This window comes from Etheostoma cragini, chromosome 18 (genome assembly GCF_013103735.1).
Source record: "Etheostoma cragini isolate CJK2018 chromosome 18, CSU_Ecrag_1.0, whole genome shotgun sequence".
Classification (NCBI taxonomy): domain Eukaryota; kingdom Metazoa; phylum Chordata; class Actinopteri; order Perciformes; family Percidae; genus Etheostoma; species Etheostoma cragini.
In genome coordinates, this window is record NC_048424.1 from 21,151,050 (window position 1) to 21,176,037 (window position 24,988).

General features: G+C 42.8%; 2 protein-coding genes across 2 annotated transcripts in view; one reads left to right on the top strand and one right to left on the bottom strand.

The window, feature by feature from the left end:
• Nucleotides 1–24,988, top strand: part of LOC117961090 (1-phosphatidylinositol 4,5-bisphosphate phosphodiesterase beta-1) — a 165,155-nt gene that overhangs the window by 5,930 nt on the left and 134,237 nt on the right. The window contains exon 3 of the mRNA XM_034899489.1: nucleotides 262–407. The gene's annotated coding sequence lies outside the window, so the exon portion shown is untranslated. The remainder of the gene's footprint in view (nucleotides 1–261; nucleotides 408–24,988) is intronic.
• bmp2b (bone morphogenetic protein 2b) lies at nucleotides 17,205–23,316 on the bottom strand. The gene is made up of 3 exons (XM_034899492.1): nucleotides 22,875–23,316; nucleotides 21,606–21,973; nucleotides 17,205–18,481 (listed from the first exon to the last, which is right to left on the bottom strand). Exons 2-3 carry the CDS (start codon nucleotides 21,958–21,960, stop codon nucleotides 17,574–17,576), a joined length of 1,263 nt encoding a protein of 420 aa, XP_034755383.1. The 5' UTR covers nucleotides 21,961–21,973; nucleotides 22,875–23,316; the 3' UTR covers nucleotides 17,205–17,573.

Here is a 24,988-nt window from a genome sequence, read left to right on the forward strand (position 1 = left end):
GTTCACTGTCCTTTTTGTTAGCAGAATTTGTGATGAAATGCTGTCGCTCAGATCATAACTGTCTCTATCCTTTTTTGTCAGTTATACCAGTGCATGAAAGTTTGAAGCTGTTGACTTTTTTCTTCCTGTGTGAATATCAAATATGTTGAATAAAGCCATATGCAGTGCTGTGACTTTTATTAGCTTTGTCAGGGCAAACGGAGATATAGTGGGACCCCTGCCCAAATTCTGTTAATGATAAAATAACACCTTTTCTTGCAGGTCCTGTATGCAGAGGATGTTGGGTGATGTGGCCACATGTGTCCGGAAGCGTTTGGATGCCATCCAGCCACGTCCTGTGCTGGAAACGATCTGGAAGAAACAACCCTTGTCACTTGGCCTTGAAGTTGCTGTGACTGATCTCACAGGTACGGCACATGAGGAAGCGGTGCGTTGTGTTTCTTTCCTCCCCACATCAATTTGCCAACTGGTTCTGAATGGGTGCCGTTTTGAAACATGCAAATGCTGGTAGCCTCTGCCTCTATCAGCTGATGCAGGTCAGTGTTGTTTTTGGCCAGTCCTTAAAGGCCTGAGGGGAGAAAGACGTACTGACAGTTAGAAAAGGTCGCATAAACTCTAGCGGGATTACTTTACCAACACTTTCCATGGCTGAGATCCTGTGAATAGATCCATTGTGGGGTGGGTCTGTGCTCGCGGAAAGCAAACCCTGTCAGGATCCAGTTCATTAGCACCCAGTTTACTGTTTGAAGTCAGTTATTTATCTGGTGTCTAAAGGGGAACCCCATTCAGACATATGTAGGGTTGTGTGTGTGTGCATGTGTGCGTGCGTGTGTGTGCGCGCACATGCAGGCGCAGGCATGTTATGTGTACTTCTACAAATGTACAGTACTCATAGGATCTACAGGGGGTTTCTAGAGCAAATTGCTCAAGAGCAAATAAAACTTTCCATGGCGCAATAAAATCTATAGAGAACGAACAGGAGGGACATTGGTGCAGCTCGGAAGGTGGGAAACAACCTTGAGAATTTGTTGAAAAACAAGGTTTTGAGATACATACATATATATATATAATGTGTGTGTACACAGTATATGTACTACATATGTGTATATATATCTATGTTTGTGTGTGTATATATATATGTGTGTGTGTGTGTATATATATACAAATATGTATATCTATATATGACAGCCACCGACCTTGACTCTGTAAATCAAAAATAGCATAGGTAGTTGCAAATGTTAAACAAAGAACCTTTGTGCTACATTGTTACGTTACATTTTCAGGAGGCACGCTTCCTGAAAAATTAACAGTGAGATTATCTCATCAACAATTTAGCTATTCAATATGAAATGGTATTGGTGTTTGTACACAGTGCTCGAAACACTGTTTACTTGTGGAATAACAGTGAAGCAGTAGTTCGCCCTCTTCTGAGTTATTCTGCTGTATTTCAAACTATCAAGTGAGTGTGCCTGTGTTTTCTCTTTTCTTTTGTTTTCGTTTGTTCTTTGGAAGGCGTCCCTGTGCCTCTGGTCAGACAAAAGTGCCGCGTTGAGCAAAACCTCCACTCCACTTTTATGGTCTGTGTGGGCCGTCCTATTTGTACATGCTTAGAGCAAATTAGACCAGCAGCTGCGCATGGCCGTCCCATTCCATGTTGGCTTTTCATGATAAAAATATGCTTCGGTAAACCTCGCAGCTTGGATCCAGAAATATATGGGCCGTTTCTTCTGGCCCTGACACCTCTCCATATTTACAATCAGCACTTCCCTTTTCCCGGCATAAAAAGAGACATAACATAAGACATAAGGAGACAGAGAGGCAGAATAGAGGTGTGGGAGTAAATGAGATGGGTGAAGAGAGAGGGTTGCAGAAAGAAGGAGATGGACCACCTGTGCAGATTCTTTCCACATGTAGAAGGAAAACAAGCTGCACTAAGATGAGTATGAGGAGAGGGAAGAGAGAAGGCTGCACCTGTTGCGGGGTGATGATCGGGCCACGGGTGACATCAGTCCTCGTCACGTGGCACGTCATTAATCAACTCCAAGCAAGTGAAGGCTTTTTGTACACATTTTAGAATAATATCTTCTTCATGTGGTTTGGAAAGTGTATTTTTAATGTAGAGTGATTTAAGTGTCCAAAGAGGAGAGCTTTTCTTCAAAACAACATTGCTACACAAAACCTGGTTTTGACAATAACATTTTATATATAAAGTTTCCAGATAGTTATTTAAAGGAAAACAGCAATTTAAAGGATAAAGAAGCACACATTTATTTTTGTGATGGTATTTATTGAAATATGCAGTAAAAAAAGAAATATCTGAATTAGTGTAGAAGCCTTTTTGAAAAATCTTTTTTCCCTACATCAGTGTGTACCTGACACATGACACATTCTGAAATGAGGTTGACTTTCATTTTTTTATTTAAATAAATATCACACAACTACCTGATTTCCATTGATCAGTCAAGTCCCCCTTTATATCTTGGGATAGTTGGGAAAAGTGGTAGGTAAATATAATTTATGACAGTGTGACAGGAATAAGGATTAGTCCCTGTTCGGAATTGAGTTCTTAGGCTAATCATCCATGATTACAGCATTGGAAGCCAAAACACACGTCGTGTGAAAGAGGTTGTTTTCATCTGCATGTTGCACCAGCACGGCTGGCTGACAGTTACCTATTCTCCCGAGGGCTCTCACTCTCCTTCTGCCTCTATTGGACTGGCCTGCAGCAGGTCTTGTAGCCCCTGGGGACTGTCCTGGGAGACCTGGACAACATTGGCAGCAGGCGGCTTAGCGGTGTCATTTCGCCGTGGTAAGCTATGGACAAAAGCATCTCTTGTTGTCGCAAGCTGTATGTGGTGCTGCTTTCCCAGCCTCGTGGAAAGGAAAGGACAGCCAATGACCAATGCCAAACAAACCTGGTCCAACTCACCTGTACAGTGAATGTGGAACCAAGTGACCCAAATCTGGATGGAAACCATTGCAAATATTTCCCAGCAAGGTCTGTGGAAGAAGCATTTAGCTGGGCCTCTCAGCAGGGAATTTAACTAACTGTAAATGACTCGGACTTTCTCCAGTTTTTGTCATCTGTTCCTAAGAAGTAGTAAACAGTCAGTTTACCATCAAACTGTCCAGCACATAGCTCAATGCGATGCAGGATGTGTATTGATGTGTTATAAAACTTCAATGCCTGGACGGTTGTGTTTACCTTGTCACTCGTTTAAGAATCAATTGCACAAAAGAGTAAGTAATGAGAATGACATAGTGATTAGAACCAGATTTGTTGTTGTGGAGCAGTTAATCTGTTTATTGGTTTGTCTGTGCAATGCTGCTGGCCAGGCACACCTCTTTTGCCCAAACTGCAGCTCAGTTTAGAAGCATAAGCTATGCTGCAAATATTTGGCTTGGCCACAGAAATTGAATTATATTGGCACAGCAAGCCTAGAAATAAAAAACAGCAACCTTGGGAACAATTATGTAAAGTGAAACGCGGTTAAACCAAGTGCTACTGGTTTTCTTTTCCATCCAAAAGGAGGAAAAAAAGGGGGAAATGTGCTGTGTTTATCTCCCTTAATACATGTTAAAACATGTATCCTTGCCATGGAAGTTGTAGGTATAGCTCATTTTTGTTGTGTTTTATAGCTTCTTGGTGTTAAACACAGCCTTAAAAAGTGAACCCATAGTTGATGCGTGTGAACCCAAAGCTGTGGTGACCCGATGGACCATTTCAACCACAGATAAAACCCCATGACAAATAGTATTTAATAAATCTTTCTTCAAAACATGTTGTGCTCTGACAACACAATAAATTCCATTTGAGATAAACTAATTATGTCTGCCTGAGCAATAAAATAGAGGATGATTTGGGCCGCTGTTCAAGTACTCATTTATTTTCTCTCTTCAAATTCAGATTGTGGAGAGCAATAAAAAAAAGTATGCCATGTACAGGAATTAATTTAAAACAAAGATACATTTGGATAAAGTAACAGATCATAAGTGCAATATTGAGTGACAGGTGAATATCATGAGTTAATATAAGAATATTTAAAAATGTTATAATTATGTAAGATGTTAAAATACATAACTTAAGGTCTCTGTAAAATCTCTAAAAAAGATAAATTCTACCAATAAGTCCTTGTAGGAATATTATTTAGTGCTTGTGGCCCTACTTTTTCAGACATTTACAGCTGTATTTACCAATAACACTGTTGTCTGTAAACAACCGTTTCAGCCTGCCAATGCTAGAGACAACTAGAGACTTTTTCCCCCCTCAATTTTATCTTACTGTGGATGACACAAAATTGAAACAGTCAATGTATATAGTTAGATATTTGGAAGGCTGATAGCTCCCTTACTTGCTGGCATTGAACAACACTAAGAATAATCCCTGGGAAAAGGGTTATTGGTTTTTATAATGGCCTCATCAGTGGAGCATTGACTGGCTTTTTTTCATTTGCCATTGAAGACCCACCTGCAGAACACAGGAAACACAAACTTCATTGCTCTCATTGACACAAACACTAACGCGCCTAGCCAGCTAGCTAGCTAACCATCATGCAAAACTTTAAGCCAGCTTTGTTTGCTCACAGCTGAGGCTCAAAAGAAAGGCAGGACCAGTACAGAAAAGGGCCAGCTTTGACAATTTTTACACAAAGGGAGCACTGTTGGCTAACAGTGAGCGGCCTGTTTCTGGGAGGTTTGCACTGTTCCTGGGGCCCATTTCATGGAAGAGTTAGCAAGGCCAAAGGCAACCCGTGGACTGTAGTGATAGTTAAGGCCTTCTGGGCCAAACCTGGGTCTGGCCCTTTGGCTTTCCCCTCTGTCCCCCACCCAGTTCAGAGGCTTTCACAAAGCCGACAGGGGAAGCTGGGTGCTGCAGGTGTCCTCTAATAAAGACCCACATTACATGGGCTGGTGGACTGATTGACTAAGTTGGCCTGTTTTTGTTTTTGTCCCCACAGGTGTTGGAAAAAATCAAGACAATACTATATTATTATTACACAAGCCATATGCTCAGTATACAAATGTTGAAATATTAGTTGTATAATGATTTATGTCAGCCAGTTCAATGCTGTAAATGGTTTATGTTACTATTACATGTCAGTGATCTGTGTGTATTTAATAAGAATGTGGTCGGCTTCAGTTGTTTGGAGTGTCAAGGAAGGTGTGGTTGACTTATTCAGGTTAAAGCAAAAACAGTCCAGTATATTATTAATGGAGAGATTAACATACAAAAATAACCCATGCATCATCTTAAGCTGCTGGACCTATCCATCACTCTGAACTGGGTTTAGGCCAGAAAATTAATTTATTTCTATCTCCCATCCAAACACACAGTGTTTGAGAGGGTACTTCCTCCAGCTGCAACTGCAATTTCAACAGCTATCAAAATGAACAGTCTCTGGCTTCGTTTGATTTAGCCCTAATGGGATGGAGAGCCCAGAAATAGGGCTTGCGTGGTGAGAAGGGGAAATAGGAAGAAAGCATGCAAGAAAAGACGAGAGAGAGAGAGACAGAGAGAGATTAATATCCAGGCTTCTCTCCTCCTGACCACAGAGTGGGCATAAAGAGCCCGGCGCCTCATTGATGTCAACCCTTGCTGTGCCTGTCCTGTAGTTTTCAGTTTGGTTTGGACAGAACAGGCGGCTTGGCCTAGAGGGGTTGGGAGGACAGGGCCCAGGGTTTCCCACATCACTCAAAGGCTTCTGATAGGCGGTCACACAGGCCGGTAATGACAGGGGGTGAGATTTAGTATTAAAGTCTCCTCTGCTGCCTCCTCTGCTCCTGTCTGACGTCAGGCTGTTAAATACGGGGATGAGAGCATGGCATGGGCTATGGGGAAGGGAGTTAGACCTGTCTTAAGTATACAGCTTTGTGTGACAGAAGCCTGGCTGGGTTGTTAAGTGTTGCTAAGGACACAAGCTGTACACAACATGGGGGAATTTGGGATCACAGTCAATCATTAAAGGGATTTGCATCTGCCATAAATATGATGAATATGATTGAAGGCGGGACTTCCATATACTAACATAGAGACTCATTCTAACTGGTTTGTATTTCACTGGGTGGAATCTAGGTTAGAAATACAATAATGCAGGCCAAAACTACCAGCAAAAATATTCTTCGTAGTGTTTAATTGTTTGGAAGTCCTGGCTTTCCATATTTTCAGATTTTTAACCACTATCCCACATACAGTACTGATGGGTTTTCCCTGGTTACTTGTAGTGTGTTATACCATATTGGAAAGACTGGTTTATAAATGTCATATACTCTCAAGTAAAAGACCTCATTGTCTTTGGCAGTTTGCAACTCAACCGTACAACCAATACCCAAAGCAGCTCAGCAACATTAAAGCAGCCGATTGCTGCACCTGCACCCACAGATCATCACACCATTGTGGCATTTAAAGAAAAGGCCTCAGTCAAACACGCCCCCTGACCTTCCCCAGCTAACATAAACTAATTAGGCTGGCTCTGAAAGGAATGGCCCGCCATTGGATTAATCAGCCTCCACAGATCTGGACCATGCCGTTCTGCTCCGGACATCTCTCCCCACTAGAACCTCATTATCTCAAGTTTTCAAAGGAGCGCCATGGCAAATAGGGGGCTGAAGGGATGGAGAAATGGTGGAGGTGGTGGTGCAGGAAGGGGCTTCCCCCAGTTCTTCTCTTCTCACATCGGACTCAGAAAGGAAATGTCAAGCGTGAAGCTCAGAGAGTGGTCAGTACCGCTCAGTCCAGCAGGCAGCACAGAGGGTGCCTTTGTCCACCATCACTTAGTGCCAATTACAGCCCGTCAAAATAGTTTTTCTGCAGTGGGGCGACGTGTTAATGGGCCCGGAGTTGGGTGTGAGGAGCGACCTTGTCCACACACACCAACCAGGGGTCAGGGGTTAATAGGGACCCTCTGATGTGGCGGATGAGATTTGGGCAACCTTTGGCTGGCGAGGGAATATCAGGACAATGCCTGCAGAATGTGATACAATTAGGTGGACAGCTAGCCATCTCCAATACTCCATTGAAGTAGGATGGCTGCATTAACCTTGAGCAGATGGGCTGCCGGACGCTAGCCAAACAGGTGCCACAAAAGGTCAAAACCCCTCCCAAATGTAAAAGAGGACTCAGGTGAGGACACAAACACTCAGGGCTTTATCTGGAGTGAGCAGCAATTAAAAATCCTGTTGAACAAATGACTCTTCTGGACACAAAGACGGTCCCTATGTACTTTTAAAAAAGGTCAGAGACCATCCAGTTATCTGTTGCATTTCCCATCCCAATCCTGAACTCATGAAGCTTGTCTTTAACAGAGGACTGGACCAGCAAGCCTGTAGACCGCCCTCAGCCATACTTGGAAGCTGTCTACTTTCCCATAGGAGAAAGGGAACTTGGCACAACTGCTGTCTGACCTATACTGTGTTTCCTGAGTTTAAGTAATCAGTGATTATCTGATGTAAGATGAAAAAGTCCTGGCAAAATGAAATGTTATTAACATTCAAATGTGCTACGTGTGCCTAGTCTGAGCATGTGAGCACAAAGCCAGGCCTCCGTTTACACTATAAGTGTGGGAAAAGAACCAGAGCCAAACTACCCATGGGCTCTTTGCAGACCCACAACTCTTTGCCAGGGAAAGCTGGATATTTTTGGAAAAATACACTACACTACACTGAGCAAATCCAACCACATGCAAGTCTGTGGGAACTAGCGGATGACATCTATCCGCATATAAATACTCTCAAAATCCTTTCTGGACTTACTGGTGTTCAGATTGTCCCCCCCACCCAATCCTCTTGGAAATGGCGGTGGTGATCTGGCCCCCAGCTTCATCTACTTAATGTTGAAATAAAGGAGGTGATTGAACTCAGCCTCAAAATTGGATTTGTTCAATCTGCATCAAGTTTGAACATCCTGTGTAAACACAAGCGTGTGCAGATGCCGGAAACACCACGGCTGGAAGTGTAAATGCCCGAGGTTGGCTTTGGCGGAGAATCAGAAGAGCAGGCGGGGGGAAGGAGACCTGAATAGAGACTGGAGAACTTCCATTGTTACTAAAGGGTCAACAGCTACTTCTTCAATGTACAAATGAGTACATTGAAATTGTATAGATTGATTATGGATGACACAGATAAGATAAGTTTACAGATAAGAAAATTCGAAATTATAACCAATTCAAAAATAAATGTTCTAGGAAGTCTTGTTGGACTCTGGGAACAGAATCCGGAACCTCTCCTCATAATTGTTTAACATAATTTTTTGCTTGGCAAATTATGTAAAAGGCTAAATTGAATAAACACAAACAACGTTAAGAGTTAATGTGTTCTAGTTAAACAACTCTTTGCTTTGACCCTCATTTCCTTAATGGCTTTGCAGCCATATTTCACCCCTGTGTTAAGTCACAAGTCATTGGCAACCCACATGTTTTTTTCCCATATTTTCCTCAGAGAAGTCAGAATATGGCTTTACCTTGATAGGATGTATTTGCTTACAGCAAAGGCTGCACCCGTTCAAGCCCAACTCATTAGGGAGTTGGTTTTGGGGAAGGGGGAGACGTAAAGGTTGCTAGAGGTTAATTCCAATCGCAGTGCCTCCTTGAAGCAGCATGACAGCACGTCTCCTCTGCTCACAGATTGGATGAGTTCTTGGTGATCAGGCCGGCCTGATTACAATGTGTGGAGGATTGAGTATCTTGCTAACACACACACATTTTCTTCCTCCTCTTGCATACATGAATGAACTGTAATCATCATTATTTGGATGTTTTGCACTGTGTGTGCACACTTGTTTAGGTTAAGTTTATTCAGGATAGTAATGATTGTAACTGCTAAAGGAGTTGTGGTATAGCATGCCTGCCATTGTTACGACGGAGGGTGAGGTGAGGACCCAAAGGCAACAGACAGCAGGCAGGAGCAGATATACAGGGTTTTTTATTTAACCACAGTTCAAAACACAGGGAACAAAAGGTAAGGTCCAAGCAAAATCCAAATCAGGCACGGAAAAGGCTGAAGTCCAAACAAGGGGAAAAAACGGGCACGAGGGATGTAGGGAACAAACAGAGAGGACTCCACAAGGGAAAACTCACAGGGGATGGCAGGAACACACGGACGGTGAAAACTCACAAGGCAGACGGAACTCGACGTAGGACAGTCACAGCACACAATGATCAAGCACTAGACAAAAGGAACACAGAGGTTAAATACACAAGGTAACGGGGTAATTGGAAACAGGTGGGACGTCAGGTGAATCACATTAGGGCGGGGCAGGACAATCAGACAAACAAAGCGAAGCTAGACAAGACCAGACCAGACAGGAAGCTGACTAAAAAATAAAACAGGAAACAGAACATACACAAACATGGAAACACAAGACAGAATCTACAACACCAGACTAGCGGGAAAACCGGGACAAAAACACAGGGAAGGCCAAACAGGAAAAATACCCCAACAAAAACCCCAAACCATAACAGCCATAACAAAGACAATTCCTCTAATAACGAATTCTAAACCTTATTTGGATGTTTTGACAGTTTCACTGTTTTATGTGATTTATTATGTCCAATGTCTGGCCCGGTTGATGTGTGATTGTGTTGCCCTTGTTCTTGCTGTTGTCTTTTATTGTCATCAGCACAAGCTGTTGCTTTATGACTTATCAAAGTACTACACCTTGATCTTGAAGGAAGCAAAGAGAGCAAAGGGGAAGACTGAAAGAAAATCAGAAGAGATGAAGGAGACAAAGGATTGACCACAGAGTGGTAAAGACATAACAGCAAAGAAAGGAACAAAGTATGTGAAAAAGAGATAGAATGAAAAATAGGAATGAAAGGAAGAAAAAAGAAAACAAAGACAGACGAGAAAGAGTGAGATGTGGGCCATTCATAAGCAGACTTCTCCAAGGGATCTCGGGCCAGCACACCTGCTACTATTCACTTCAGAGGAAATAGACACTCTGTGGAAGAGAGGCTCTTGGCCTCGAGACAAAACCGCTGCAGCGCCAAATTAGAAACAGGAAGGACTGTGGGTAAGGCTCAGATTAAAAACGCACTCCCCACATGGACTCAATATACTGCAGCCCTGATCCCGCTCTGGAAACCCAAAACCAAACAGCACTATTTTATGTCCCAGTCAACAGAACGCCCGCTGTTTGCAAAGTGACAGTACAGAGATTCAGTCCAATGTAAACCTCTAAATGTTGGTAAACTGTGGCCCTCTAAATGCTGCCCATTCTAATGAGGAAAAAAAGTTTCTAAGTATACTTTATCAATTCCGTAGTCACAACTGTAAATACTTAATAATAGTGCATTGCAACTGCATTTTCACCAAGACTGCTTTGTCCTAAACAGGTTAGTATACAGTATCCTTTTATGAGTCTAGGAAATTATGTGGATGTCAAAGAAAACCCGAGTGGGCCTGAGCCTTCCTTTTCTCTCGCACTGGCCTCTTTTCGGTCTCTACCATCTATCAGCACCAGAGCCAGATGAATGTCACACACACACACACACACACACACACACACACACACACACACACACACCAAAAGGGAAAACCAAGCACTGAGTTTCCCACAGACGACCATTAGAGCAGCTAATGTTGTCAACAGGCAGCTAGCAAGAACTAATGATCCATAACATACTGTATAAAGGAGTGAAACTAGCAAGAGGTCTGTTAATGTCCCCGAAAAGGAAATGAATATTGATATATGCCTGCCGCCTTCCTCTTACGACCCCTGACCTCTAACGGGTTTCTCCTCTGCTGACGGAAGCTGTAAGGCATTTCCTGCCCGTTCACGTACATACACGTTCAATCTGAGGGAGAAAAGAGCAAAGAAAAACGAAACATTACCTCTAACGGCTCAGGATGAAGGAAAAAAGTATGCACTCATTCTCATACAATATTTCCATTTACTCATGGGCCTGTCCAAGTAGTGTGTTCCCTTCAATCTATCATTTTCACTGCGGTCACCGATGGTAGAAAAAGCCTACTGTAATTATTCCTACAGATATTGAGGACATCTAGAGGTTATTTCACCTCACTGGAAAACAGAACTACTCCTTTCTTATAAAGGTCAAGTTTTCACTAAGCAAAGCTCAGTCACAAATCACAGAAGGATCCAGACCAGTAATTGAATGTGCAGACACAAGGTGGCAACAAATGGACATATTTGTTTCTTAGAGAAAAAGGAAGCAAAGGAGAAAAAAAAGTCAAAATAATCCAGCTTCAGGACTGAATCCTTGTTTCATCAACCACTGTACTTTTCCTCCCGTCTGGTCTGTTTGATCTTCCTTTCTACTCTGCAAAGCCTTTCCCCAACCGGGAGAGGTCATCAGTAAAGCAATGAAGGGCTGCATTCACCGCAGGTCTGCTGACTGATGTTTGAGCCAGGCAGGCTGATGGATGTACACACGTAAACACACATGCATTATGCCAGAGTGGGAGTGTGCATGGTAGCGCAACTCCAAGAGGAAAACCTGCCATGACATCACCCAGGGGAGTGCAGGTGCAGGGTTGGGACAGGAAGTGAGTCACAGGAAGCTTGGTGAGGCAGACTTTGCCATGCCAGTGACAGGCTGGGGGAGAGCAGGCTGAAGAAGTGTGAGTTGCAACTTGTAGCTGAGTTGGCTTGGGCCCCATGGTTGTGGACCTTTACATATACAGCCTTCTCTCATCTTCATTGCAATCAGGTTGATGAAGTCTCCTTTCAAATGGCAGAATCAAATATTATTTTTCCCACATACCAATGTACAAGTATTGTTACAAAAACAATAAGTATAAAACAAATTTTTTGGCTCCCTTTAAACAATTACCAGTATAATTTCTATTATTTGACACAGCAATGTGAATACAACATAGCACATGTTCAAGGGCTAGATATTTGATGTATACAGGTTGGACAAGGTTCAAAATATTTTGTTTGTTTGCAAGCATTTCATCTGAACATGTTCCAACCTGCATAGCTCCAGCACAGAGATGTGTGACAGATGTGCTGTATATGGACGGATGGATAGATAGATGGATGTAGGAGATGGTGCGTGTGTCCTTGACATTGTCAGTCCGCTGGTTTATACAAAGCTTATTACGCTAATGAGAAAAGTGTGGGGAATGGATTTGTCCCATACCACCCAGGGAAAGAGAGCCTGTTTCCCCTGGTGTACTGCATCTGGAAGCAGCCTCCTGGTAATCTGCTCTAAGTACAAAAGGTTCAGCACCAGCTTGTTCTCATAGACCACCAAGTGAGGTCCCGAACTCCAGAACAGTTCTCCTTTCATAGCTGGGGATCAACTGATGCTTGGTGGACTGGCCTTTTCAGGCCTGGAGCTCCTCAAGGTGCCACATCGACACATTGCAAACTTGTGACAGTGATATTCACGTATGCATTTGAATTGAGGTGACGTGTACTGTGATCCTAAAAAAGTCAAACTTTCCTTATCTTTCTTATCTATTGCAACCGGTAGACATAAGGAGATAGGCGTTGTGGTATCATCCAGGCAGCGTTGCAGATGGGTTATTGCCATCTACTAGCTAAGGACAAATAAAGGGTAATTTAAGCACATTGAAATAGAAGTTTATCTATCTATAGAGACTGAATCAACCTTTATATTGACATAAGGCTGCAAAAACATGTAAATGTTTAAAAGAAAGTAAATAATATAGAAAGTGTTGTCAATTTAAGACAAAATGCATTGTCTACCACTGGTAATTAAGTAGATTGATCACAATCAAGGCCATATTTTTGTATATACATATACAAAAAGACCATACATATACATATACAAAATGTGTGTGTGTGTGTTTGTGTGTGTTTGATAGTATGTATATGACAGAGAAAGAGTGTGTTCTGCTTGACATTATACACTTTGTATTCTGAGCTTTTGTCTATCTGTCATCAGACAAAACAGATTAGTTTTGAGCCTTGTTTTTATGGCCAGCACAGAATCAGCAACATTGCTGATTTGAAGCTGTATGCGTGGTTATGCACGAGATTTACTGTGCTCGAGATTGACATTTATTTAACAGGCATGCTGGGGGATGTCATGTAGCTCCCTTTGATTGATCTCTTCACTTCCTGCTACAAAGATGGAGGCTGCTCCCGTAACCACACAACCTCTTTCAAGCTCAGGGTGTAGGAGACGCCCTTCGGCAAGGTTCCAGGATCAGTCCGGTTTACCCTTCCCCCCAGACCTAAATGTAACCATCAGAGGAGCAAACACGACACTGACCTTAGATCAGTGTCTACAGGCAAATCCATCCTCGAGCCTGTTTTAGAAGCCCATATGTGGTCCATATGGAAATCCTTCCTGTATTCTCTGTAAAAAGTGTAAGGTATACATCCTAAAGCCCATTCCTTTTTTGATCCCAGAGTGACAGTTCAAAATTCATGGAAAAGGAATTAATCTTATTGATAATTTACCCAAATCCTCCAGTATTTTGTTTCTCCATATTTCATATTATTTTATGTTATCAGAACAGAGAGAAAGCAGGAAACTGAGAGTATTACACACTTTGTCCAGAAATAAAAAAAATGTGATTTATTCAACTTCCTTGGGTGAGTGATGAACAGCTCTGATGTTACGAGGTTGTTTCTCCTGCTGCTGCCCCCATCACCCCTCGATAAAAAGTGTCTTGCTTAAGGTCTCGTCCATTCTCAGGTTTCATTGCCTTGTTCTCGAGAGTATCATAATGGCAGACAGGCTTTTAACGCTGTACTATAGCTTAACTGCAAGACTATTCTGCTGTGTATAATGGTCTCCTCCATTGAGTCCAAGCCAGAGGTAATGATTTCAGCATGCCACTCCAGGTTGCACTGCACTGTGATTGCATGGATGATTAGCTCTTACAGTAATGGTAGTAGCAGAACATATTTCAGGAGTAAGTTTGCGATCTTTTTTTGGTAATGTTGCTCTCATTTCCTACATGCCTTTTTGTATCGTGAATATACAAACACATTTAATAGTCAAAGCTTGTGCGTTTGCGGGACATGTGCTCACAGATAAGCTTTAATTCATATGTGCTTGTACGTGCAGAAATATACATGTTGAAGACCAAAAGGCTTAGATTGTATATGTGTAAAAGTACAATCATCCGTGCCGTCATTCTGGAAAAGACATTTCCATACTTGCTCCGCTCCTGAATCTGTGGACGCCCGTCTGTTTGATGTGTTCAGAGCTGCAGCACAGATGCCACAGTCTTAGCTATGCTGGACGTCATCTCACTGGCTGTTCTCAGAATGCAGAAAGAAAAACCACCATGCTCTAAAATTAGTGTGTGCAGCACATGAAGGAGAAAAGCTCCAAAGTTAGAAAACACTCTATAGTGGCCTCTGTCTCTCTTCACTCCTGTACACTTTCGTGTCTCACCTTGGCACAGGGTCAGTCAAGATCTCCCATAGTGACTGAGCCCTCTGTCTCGTCAAAGATACACAGCATGCATACTTTCCAATTCTTGGCCAGCCAGAAATCTGGAAATCAGATTTTATAACCCTTATGATTTAGGTTGCTTGGTGCTGCAGATAGTTTTGGTGTGGTTTGCCACCAAACAAAACGTACGAGCCCTGCCACGCCAGTAGGTCCCAGCTTCCAGTGGTATGCTCATCAGTTGTGCGGCGGCTCTGTTGTGTGTTTGTGCGTAAACAAAGACAGCAAAGGACACCTTAAACAGATTTACCAGATGTTGGTGGAGAAGGAAGGGAAATCTGTTTTTCGGAGAGTGACTTTGCTGAGGTCTGTTTAGCAGGTGAAGAGAATTTAGCCAAGAACACATATCTTGCATGTTCTTTTGTAACTAAATCATGGGAAACAAAGTCACACACAGACTACATTTTTAGCTCATCATCAGTTATTTCATGCCCTAAAAGAGATGGTTTTATCCATGTTGCGATAAGCTGTATAAAAAGAATGAATGCGGAAACATGCTCTCAGTCCCTGTGGCTGACCACACTTTAAGTCACTAGTCTGTGATGACGTGATGAGCCTGGAAGTCAGTCAGTAATGCTGGAGATAATAGGCCCTTATTACTTTGACCCTTGACCCCTGTTCTTAGTGAGAAGTTTGGTATTGGTCCCTGAGGACCTGTCAGATACTAACGTTGCTTTAACATGAGAAGCCCCAGAAGTCAGAGGAACAGTGGCCAGCTCACAGGCACGACCGGAACCCAATTCAGCTGGGATGGGGCTGCAGGAGGGGAGTTTCTGGAGTGCTACCCATGTGTCACCCACCCTGGGAGCAGTATTTCCACCCAACCCAATGAAAGGTTCATGGACTTAAACTATAAAGGCAAACTATTAAACCTTACCACTTTTTTAACACAAATATTTCCAGAAACTTTTTTGGGGTTAAGGTTTTTAGTGTTCATTTTGATCAAATGTTCATTAAGTGTGCCAGCGAAGTGACTTACAACTGAAGTCCATTAAAATGGTGCTGCTCTGCTACTGGCAGAGGTATGTGCAGCCCATATGCGGGGTTGTGGTATGGTGGGGTTCACAGAGGAGAAATGATCACCAGATGGGACCAAGGGGGGTGGAGATGCAAGGTAGAATAAAATAACACATGCAGAAGATTGAAACTGAAATGTTGTAGGAGCAGGAGGTGCGTATATGTGTGTGTGTTAGGGAGGGTATAAAATAATTGGATAGTTGCATCATCTAGTATAGCCGGGTGCAATACACCCATGGAGGATAAGAATGGGTAAACAGATATGATCTGAGGCACAGGAAAAAAAATGTGACATTTCAGTGTTTTTACTGCCTGTGAATGGAGTCTCACGAGCTCTAAATGTTTTGATTTACATTTCCTATATAAGTAACAAGCGTATCTTTGTTCAATGCACATTTGTTTTTTGAAGAGAAAAAGCCCACCAGGAAACCCTTGAATAGATGATTGAAAAAACAACCACGTTGGTTTTCCATGCAAGCGTATGCATGTGTCTGAGATTGAAAACCAACATTCCACGGTCCCAATGTGCGCTCACATAAAAAAAACATTCTATTTAGAGCATTTTGAGCTGCCTTGTGATCCCTCCAAACCCTTTCTAATGCAAACACAGCAGAAACGCAGTCAGTCAAACTCCGCAAAGCTTTCTCTTCTCCCTCTCATTATCTGATCTGCTATGGTGGCTACACTGTACATTTCCATCTGTCTTTCTGGAGCACTTGTAGTCCTATTCAGTTTGGTCAGGATCCTATGTTGTTTCCATGAAAACATTGCAGTATGAAGATATTGACTCAGATGATAATGCTCCAAACTGTCTTATTGCAACATATGATATGATTTGTCTTTTTCCAGCCAGCCATCCCCTCTTATTTTGTGTCTTATTGAACAAAACAGAACTCTTAGGTGGTTTTGGGTATTGTTAGTGTTGCTCTTCATTATCTGCTGCTGTATAACAAATACATTCTTGTATTTATTATAGATATTTTTTTACTTACATGTCAAACACATCAAAACCTTATGACTCCGAGACGACAAAGAAAGGCAACCAAGCTCTAAAGTGGGAACGAATCTGTCTGAGCATGTGCAGCATGTGGACAGGTGCAGCTGTGTGTTTTTGTTTGTCTTTATTTATTTTAGTGCCAGTAGACTTTTTGTTGTTGTTGTTGAGAGCATGTTGGTGTGTCTGTTTGCTACAGTTTGCAATTTTGCAGTCTCAAATCTCACTATAAATAAACTCTGCGCCATGGCAGACCTTCCTCAGACACCCCTGCAGGTTCATAACTCCCCCACCTACACACACACACACACACACACACACACACACACACACACACACATGTTAATAATGGTTAGGAACAGCAAAAACATAGGAGCTAGCTTGTAGGCAAACCTTCCCAGGGATCTTTGCAGTGACATGTACTGCATGAAAACATGCTCTGGTGTTTTTCTAATCCTCCCATGGGAGTCTATCACATTTGTGGGCTTGTAACTTGTCAGTCTCATCCTGTGACCCTACACCCCACTGCAGTTCATTACACCCTGACCCAGCTCTGTCACTTTCTTCCCTACACTTCTATTGTTGTTGGTTTCCAATTACATTTACCAAAAGAGTTAAATGCTTGGTTTGCAATTAGTCCAGTGTGAGCTTCTTGTCATGTGTTATATTTGTGGAGCTAATTTCTGTCAGAATTTGAAACTCTTGTTATTGGCGTCAGCCACCCATGTCGGCCCCTGACTTAGAAACATCAACAATGGTTGACTGGTTCACTGTAGCTCATCTTGGAAAATTGGAGTGACCACATTTTTTCCACGATAAATACACAATATTTATTTACAAATAAAGTGGTTATAATAGAAATAAATACAAAATAAAAATCTGACCATTATACTTCATGTGGCATTGCACCCATTTCGAAATGTACATCAGAAATACATTTTCAAAACCAGTAAAGGATTATTCCTCCGATTAAAATATTTATTTTTTATGTAGACATAAATATATTCATATATAGTTTTTTTTCTTCTTCTTCCACAATAGCTCTGTTTTGTCTTTCATATAAATAAACGTCTTCATTGGGAAACCGGGTGTCCATAATAACCTATGATGTCTCTTTCAGACTCTCTTGCTCCATTTCTCTTTCTTTCCATGCTACTGTTGGTTTCTCACCGGCAGCCACATCCCTCCACCACCATATCCTGGTAGTTTTTCAGGATCACCTTCTCGTATTCATCCAGGTAGAGCAAGGAGATGGGGCTGAGGTCAGTGGGCACACAACAGGCTCTGGGGATGTTCGAGTTGACTGAGTTGACCAGCGTCTGCACAATGGCATGATTGGTAGAATTTAGGTGGTCTGCTAGGGGGAACGGACATTCCCCATGGCAATAAAAGGCGTGGTAGCCAGGGGGCGCCACTATCCACTCGTTCCACCCCACATCGCTGAAGTCCACATACAGGGCATGTCTTTTGCAGCTGGCCTTGTGCTGCTGCTTCCTGCGCTGTTTGCGGAGTGCTGCTTGACGTTTTTCCCGTGTGTGGAGTACAGAGTCCCCACGGCCGTCATGGCCATACGTCACCAGTAGAGGCCGAGCCTGAGGCCACGAGTCCTGGTCCTGGTGCAGGGACCGGCTTACCCTGATGTGCCTACTACGTCTCTGGGAGTGCTCCCCATCCATCTCCCCTTCTGCTGGGTGAAGCACCTCCACCATAAAGCCGTGGTTGGGACCTTTCCCAGAGGTCCACTGGGATACAGCAGGGCTGACGTCAAAGCTTTCCCAGCGGCTCAAAGAGTCCTGCACTAGCCGAGTGTCCAGCAGACGTGTCAGAGGTTCCCTACTTTGAGTGGCAGGAACTCTGAATATCTCATAAATGTTGATACGATGGAAGCCAGGAGCGCTATTACTGTTGCTGCTGTTTCTTGAGTTGTTGTTGGGGGGTGCAGCTCCCATCACCTGATCCCTGTAGACGCGTAGCTCTGCAGAGGTGATGAGCTCCTCATCAGGGATAGAAGTGAGGTTGAAGTAGAACTGCTGGGTCGTTTTGCCTTTGAGGCTGGCCAGGGCCTCCATGGACTCTACAACAGAGAGCACAGAGACACACAGGGTAAAAGGTGTGAAATGCTTGCCAAGGATGAAACAAAGAGAGTATGCATGGTACAAGATTGAGAAACAACATCTATGATGAAAGCCTAGTTGGTGTTATGGATCCTCTGCGAACAGGGAAACATTGGGCATAAATGGTTCCTTACATGGTTTCTCTGGTTGTCTCTCTCTCACACATATACCTACACACAACTTGCAGTCTTTTGTCTGTGCAGCCATCCAAGCTGCCACGTGGTTATATTGAGTCGGTGTGGACCATTGTCACACAGGCATGACACACACACCTCAATACTCTGCATGTATGACTCGCTCACAGTGTAATAATCTCATGGTGATGAAAAACCGTCATTAGCGCTCATGAATGTACCTGGCTAAATGTCGGGAGATGAAAGCAGTGTGCTTCCTTTTACTGATGAGATCTAATATGCTTTTAAATGAAAACTGGCTGCTGCACACAATTCCCATTATCGGTGCACATGAAAAAGTTGTATTACATATTGAGGATCATTAAAGATGAGTATGAACAGAAGAGCAACGTGGAAATCAATATAAAACTGATATATATTCTGACATAAATGGCAACTGTTGTATTAACCTTTATGGCCAGTTCCGAAACAGCACTAGTAAATGTTGCAAAACCTCATAATTCTATTAGATAAATGGAAAGCTGAGTGAACAAGGTTTGATATTTGAATGTTAACGTTTTGCAAACAACCTGGAAGACTCCACTCTGGAAAATGTATTCAAGACATATATTATAAATGTCCTGAATTATATGAAAGTCATATGTAGACTGTATATACTTATGCTCATTGGTGTTCCCCTCTACACTGTACTGTATATGACAGAAATCTCAGTAAAAGCTGCAATTTGCTTTGAGGCAGCTCCACTTTGAACTCGTCCTTTATGAAGTTCATAGATGAGGTATAGACACACTTTTTAATCTGTTTGGTGTGGTAAAATAAACACAAACTTTGAACTCTGTGCTCTTTCAAAGGAGGCATTTAGGAAATTCCACCATCCCATTCTAAACCTCCCTCCAGAGGCACAAAGACCTCAATTAGGCCTATCACTCCTCATTTGATGTGGGAAAGCCCCCTGTCTTTCGTTCCCTCTCCTCTGTCCCCAATCCTTCTCTTTCTTTCCTTCCTCAGCTCCCAAATCCCCTTCTCTCTCTGTTCTCTTAGCCCCAAATCCTATTTTCTTTCCTTCTCCTTCTCTTGTCACTCTGTCTCTGTTTCTGTTTCCCTGTCTCCTGTCTGTCTCTCACCCAAAGAACTGGCTGTGTGAACAAGTTGAGTCTTGTCAAAAACGTGTGAACTACACATATAAGTGTATCAACATTCCCTAATTTCTTTTTGCGCTGCATGCCAAAACAAAAGATAAAGGCTAATGTTTGGTCATTCATCACGGACCTGTCTCAAGCAGCCACTTCCCGTATAATAGTGAAAATATTCTATTTTGCATGGAAAGTGGTTATCTTTGAAAACTGATAGAGTAAAACTATTTATCCTAGTGAAATGCTATCAGCAGGCATATGTGATGAATGGTTAGAGCTGTTTACTTTGATGTGCTGCACTTACATCTGTAGATATATGCTTATTGAATGCAGTAGCCCTCAATTTGAACATCTCTTAACAAGGGAAGAGCAACAACCCCGCAGCTCTGTTAGAATTGGATGAAAAAGCCAGGGGAGCATATGTAAACACAGTCTGAAAACATTCGTAATGGTCGGTGGTGTCAAGGTGTGTGCTGGCCTGGTGCAGAGGTTTCCAGTACTGGGCAGGGAGCAGTCACTCAGCTTGGCTGCCTGGGCCAGGCTTGTTTGTAGTGTGTCAGTGTAGCCACTGGGTGTCATTGCACTAGGCCTCTGGAGAGCACCCAAGCAACCACTCAACCACCCCTCTGACTCACCCCTGATGGAAACTTCCCCACTCAAACACTTAGGACTCTGTATAAGGACTCTGTGTAGAGCCCCTATGGACTCAGTAACTTGTATGTTGTAAGAACTGGAACATGGACCATCCAACATTGAATGGTAGATACAGAGTTGCTATAGGCTATGTTTGACAGAATTTTTTTATTAGTATACATAAATCATTTTGATACTATGACCAAGTGCACCACTCTTCTGCTCAGCAGTTAAACTTAATATATACTGTCTATAAAGCATTAGTCATGTTTAATTTCCACCTGTTAGATTATTTTACATATCTTAAAATAACCCACTTCATCAGTAACATTGTGTAAAGACAGCGTATGACTGGTGAACTAATGCACTCTATCCAGGATCTATGGACCGTCAGTGTGTGTGAACCTTATTTATCTGAGCAACATATGTTACATTTGAGAGTAAAATTGAGTTGAACTGAAACACTGAATACAACAATCAGCGCGTATCCAGCATATAAACTAAGTGAGCAATTATGGTGTTATTGGAACGTGCGTAATGGCGCACAGCGCCGAGAGAGGGGGAGATTTGGAAAGAATAAGGCGCGCAACCCCATCTCTCCCTTTTTACCAGGACTAATTTCAGTCCTGTTAGAAATGACTCAGAATCCAGTCTGACACGATGACTTTGTCATAATGGGTGCTAGTATAATGGCATGTCCTGTGTTATTGAAGTAACAGGGTTATGACTATCACCTGCGAAAAAGGCACACCGCCCTTCATCCTGCTCCTGTGGTGCGTGTCTGGAAAAACTGTTTTCAGAGCCCAGCAACACCATCAATTATTAAGAAACAAATTACCCGAGGGATACCACCGCCCCTTGATGTTTTTGAAGCCTGTGACAGCTGCGCCAGGGGAATGTTTGGTTAAAGGTTGCACCACTACATATATGAGAGTTCATTTAATTGCGCATGAGACACTTGTTTGTACATCGTGTCAGCGAGTTTTAAGCAATCCCTAACGTATTACAGAGTTACAAATAACGTGGACGCGTGTCACCTGTAAATGACTACCGCTCCATAAAACAGTGAAGACTCTGAAGTTCAGCCTTGGCGCACTGAGTCATGTTTAAATATAGGTTTAGGCTGTCTGAGAGTCCCGAGGAGCTCTCCGGCTGACAGGTAAAGGTATGTCACTAATACATACCTTCATGGTGAAAGCTTCTAATCGTGTTGGCCTTGCTGGCGGCTCTCTCTGCGTGTTTCCCCATGCTCTTGGGTCGTTTCGAGCTGTGGTCTCCGTTTGCTGAGTGCATGCGGTAAAGGTCCACCATGTACTGCGGCACCACGGCTTGCTTGCTCGGGGTCGGCCTGTGCCTCAGTCCAAACATATTGAGAAGCCGAACCTCAAACTCGTTGAAGAAGCTCTCCGACTGCTCTGGGGTCTGCTTCCCGGATTCGCTGTATTTCCTCCGGCCGACCTCGGGGATAAGTCCCGCAGCACCTTCCAGCAACACCTGAGCGAGCAGCAGTACCATGAGAGAGCGGACCACGGCGACCATGATCAGTCAGTCCCTGCGGAGAAAGTTGTTTTCTGTCAAAACACTGGCGTTGAGGTATTGACATGAGGTAGATACAGCAGGGGCTTCACTGCAGCTTTCTCCAAACTGTGTGTGAGCCCCCCCATACAGTAGGAATGATGGAAGGAGAGCAGGTTAAAAAGGGAAGACCCCGCTTCACTTTGAAGTGGAACAAAAAAGAAGGGGTAAATAACAACCCCGCCGGCAATATAGCGCGTCAAAATGAAACAGAAGATTGATCTTAACATGAAAATATCAAGGTGAGGAAGTTATGAAAGAGAATGAACAAAAAAAGGGGGGACGCGGGGGGAGACAAATCAAAGAAAGTTGCGGGGGGGAAACTGCAGACATAAAGTCTCCAATTAGAAGAGATAAGAAATCACGTTTAGTGGAGTGATATGAAAAGAAATGCAAGTCTGCGTGGCCCGAAAGATCACAAGAGGCATTAAAGAATGTTGGAGAAAGAGTTAGAATACAGAGCAGCAGGAGAAGCAGTCAGAGTGCTACAAGCGTCTATTTGCAGTCGTGTATAATCATAAGGGATAGAGTTACTTCAAGAGGCTCGCAGGTGTTAGATCTGACGTGCGCACCAGAGCCAGATGTAGCCTGGGACAAGACATCAAAAAGTAAATATCATCTGAGCAGCACAACCTCCAAACGGGGAAAAAACGTTGTATGTGTATTTCTCCCTTCACTGCGTTTTCCCCGCGGTTCAAAATATAAACGCTTTTACTTTTACGCACACACCCTATAAGCATGTATAGTAGGAAAATGTCCGATGTGCAGTTGTAAAGTAAACGTTTTCTCGTGAGGTAAGTTATTTTACACTTGTTGACATTATTAAGATTTGGTTTCCTAGACAAGTATAACATTTCAGTCCATCAGTCTTATTTTACCTGACGAGGAAGCGCTGTGTCCGGTCGTCGTTCCACCTTGGGGTTCCGATAAATTCCACATTAATTCGCTCTTAATCCACGCTGCTTCTCCGTGAGGGACCAAAGACAGCCCATGCCTTTCGCCGATCGCCTCTCGCACATATTCTCACCAGCTGCAAAATTCGGGTTAGGTCTTGGTCAGCACGGGGAAAAAATATGTTAAGTCTATGAGGAAGCGGTTTCGTGTAGGCAGGACCGATCTAAGTATAAAGCAACTTGGTGGAACATCTTCACAAGACAACAGTTCGCTGAGACACAATGTTGAGGAGAGCCTGGCTTTAAGAGAGAAAAGCGCACTCAAGTGTCGCTCCTTGGACCTTGTTGGACCGAGTTGGGGAGCGCGTCGCTTCTCCTCTGTGCGCCACAGCGTAGTTGTTGAATTGATTGGTGCCTTCTCTTCCCCCAGCGACTGTTTTTGTCGTACAGTGATGTCACCAAGGGGCTGCCAATCATGTGTCCACTACGAAGCACCTCCTGCAAACTTTTTCATGTCTACCGATGTCAAATAAACACCCATTAGAGCCGCGGACTCCCTTTTGATAAGATTTGGTCACAGGACCCCCACAGGAAGAGTTATTGATTGGAATGGCGATGATCAGTGCAGTGAAAACTATTGGAATAGTCACTTTTATACAGTCTCAAATGTAAATGTAATCTTGCTAATTTACATTATAGTGAAATTGATTTATTCCACAAAATCCCCCCCAAAATCCCCAACCTCCCCAAAACGTCTGAAAATCATCAGCATTTATATTAAAAAATACCTATCCTTATTACAAACAACCATTTTTCTCTTGAATATTTAAATAGTTTGAAAACTCAAACACTAAAAAAGTTATAAAGTGAAGAGTTAAAACCATACTATTGCTTGAGTTGTTTATTTTTTGGGAGTGATTTTCCATGCATAGGAATAGCAATCCTCTGTATTTGCTTAATGTTTTTAATTATCATAAAAATGGCTTGTTGCAATCCCTAGGTGGTGTAATATTCCTGTGAATTTGACCGCCCAGAAGCTAAAAAAAATAAATCATGCTGCTTAATAAAAAAATAGATAATTGATCAATGTGTTAATAGCTGGATCAAACATGTTTATCATTTGGATTACGGCTAATAGATAATGGCATCGCAATGTGTTGCTTTTGTGGGTTTAAAGGATTAGTCCTTGCAGAGGAACTGGCACATCCTCCTGCTGAACTTCAGTGTGTGTGTGTGTGTGTGTGTGTGTCTACTTGTACATGTGTGTGTCTGACACCACTGCAGATTTATACATGCTTTCTCCTCGCTTGATCAATCTTTTCACGTGATTCCAATTCACAGCAGTTTATCAATATATCAGTGGCAGATTTTGGCTGCACACGTTGCTGTCTCACATCTACAATAATGTATGAGAAGGTTTCAAGAGAAACCCCAATAATTTCCCAAGAAGGACATATTCTGTCATCTTAATTTCGGTACATGCCACATTTTGAAACTGCTCGCAAAGTCATCTCTAAAATGCTGTTTTAGTCTGATACAAATTACGTACATATATCCTCTTTTTCTTAATGTACGTCAAATGTAATTCATTTATATTGTTCATCTAAACTTGGTAGAGTACCTGCTGTATTAATACAATGTAGAGGGGTGAGAGAGACTTTGCTGCATTGTTTTTTTTAGCCTGTGGGGTGTAGTCAACAGCATTAATGTTTGGGTCATCTCCATAAGAAAAGCCTCCATTCATACCCTCAAGTGACTTCCATTAGGTGATGATGGCGGGGCTGGCGGCTGTGTTTTGGCCAAAGCACCGGGCCTGTTTGCTTCAGAGAGATGGCAATAGATTAAATCCCACAGAGATCACAAGATATCTTTGTCTCCTTCCAGTACAATAACATTTTTATGAGGGATAATCCCAGATCATCCATTTAGCAATTAAAATACAGAGAGGCCCGTTGGGTGCATGCCGTTACCTGAGTGGCAGTGTGCACTGTTTCTTGGTCTTCCCCTCGCTGGATCCAAGCTTTTAAGATTCATACTTTTTTATTTTTGGTGGTACGTCTCTTAATGCTTTGTTCAGTTATTCTTCCGTTCATTCATAA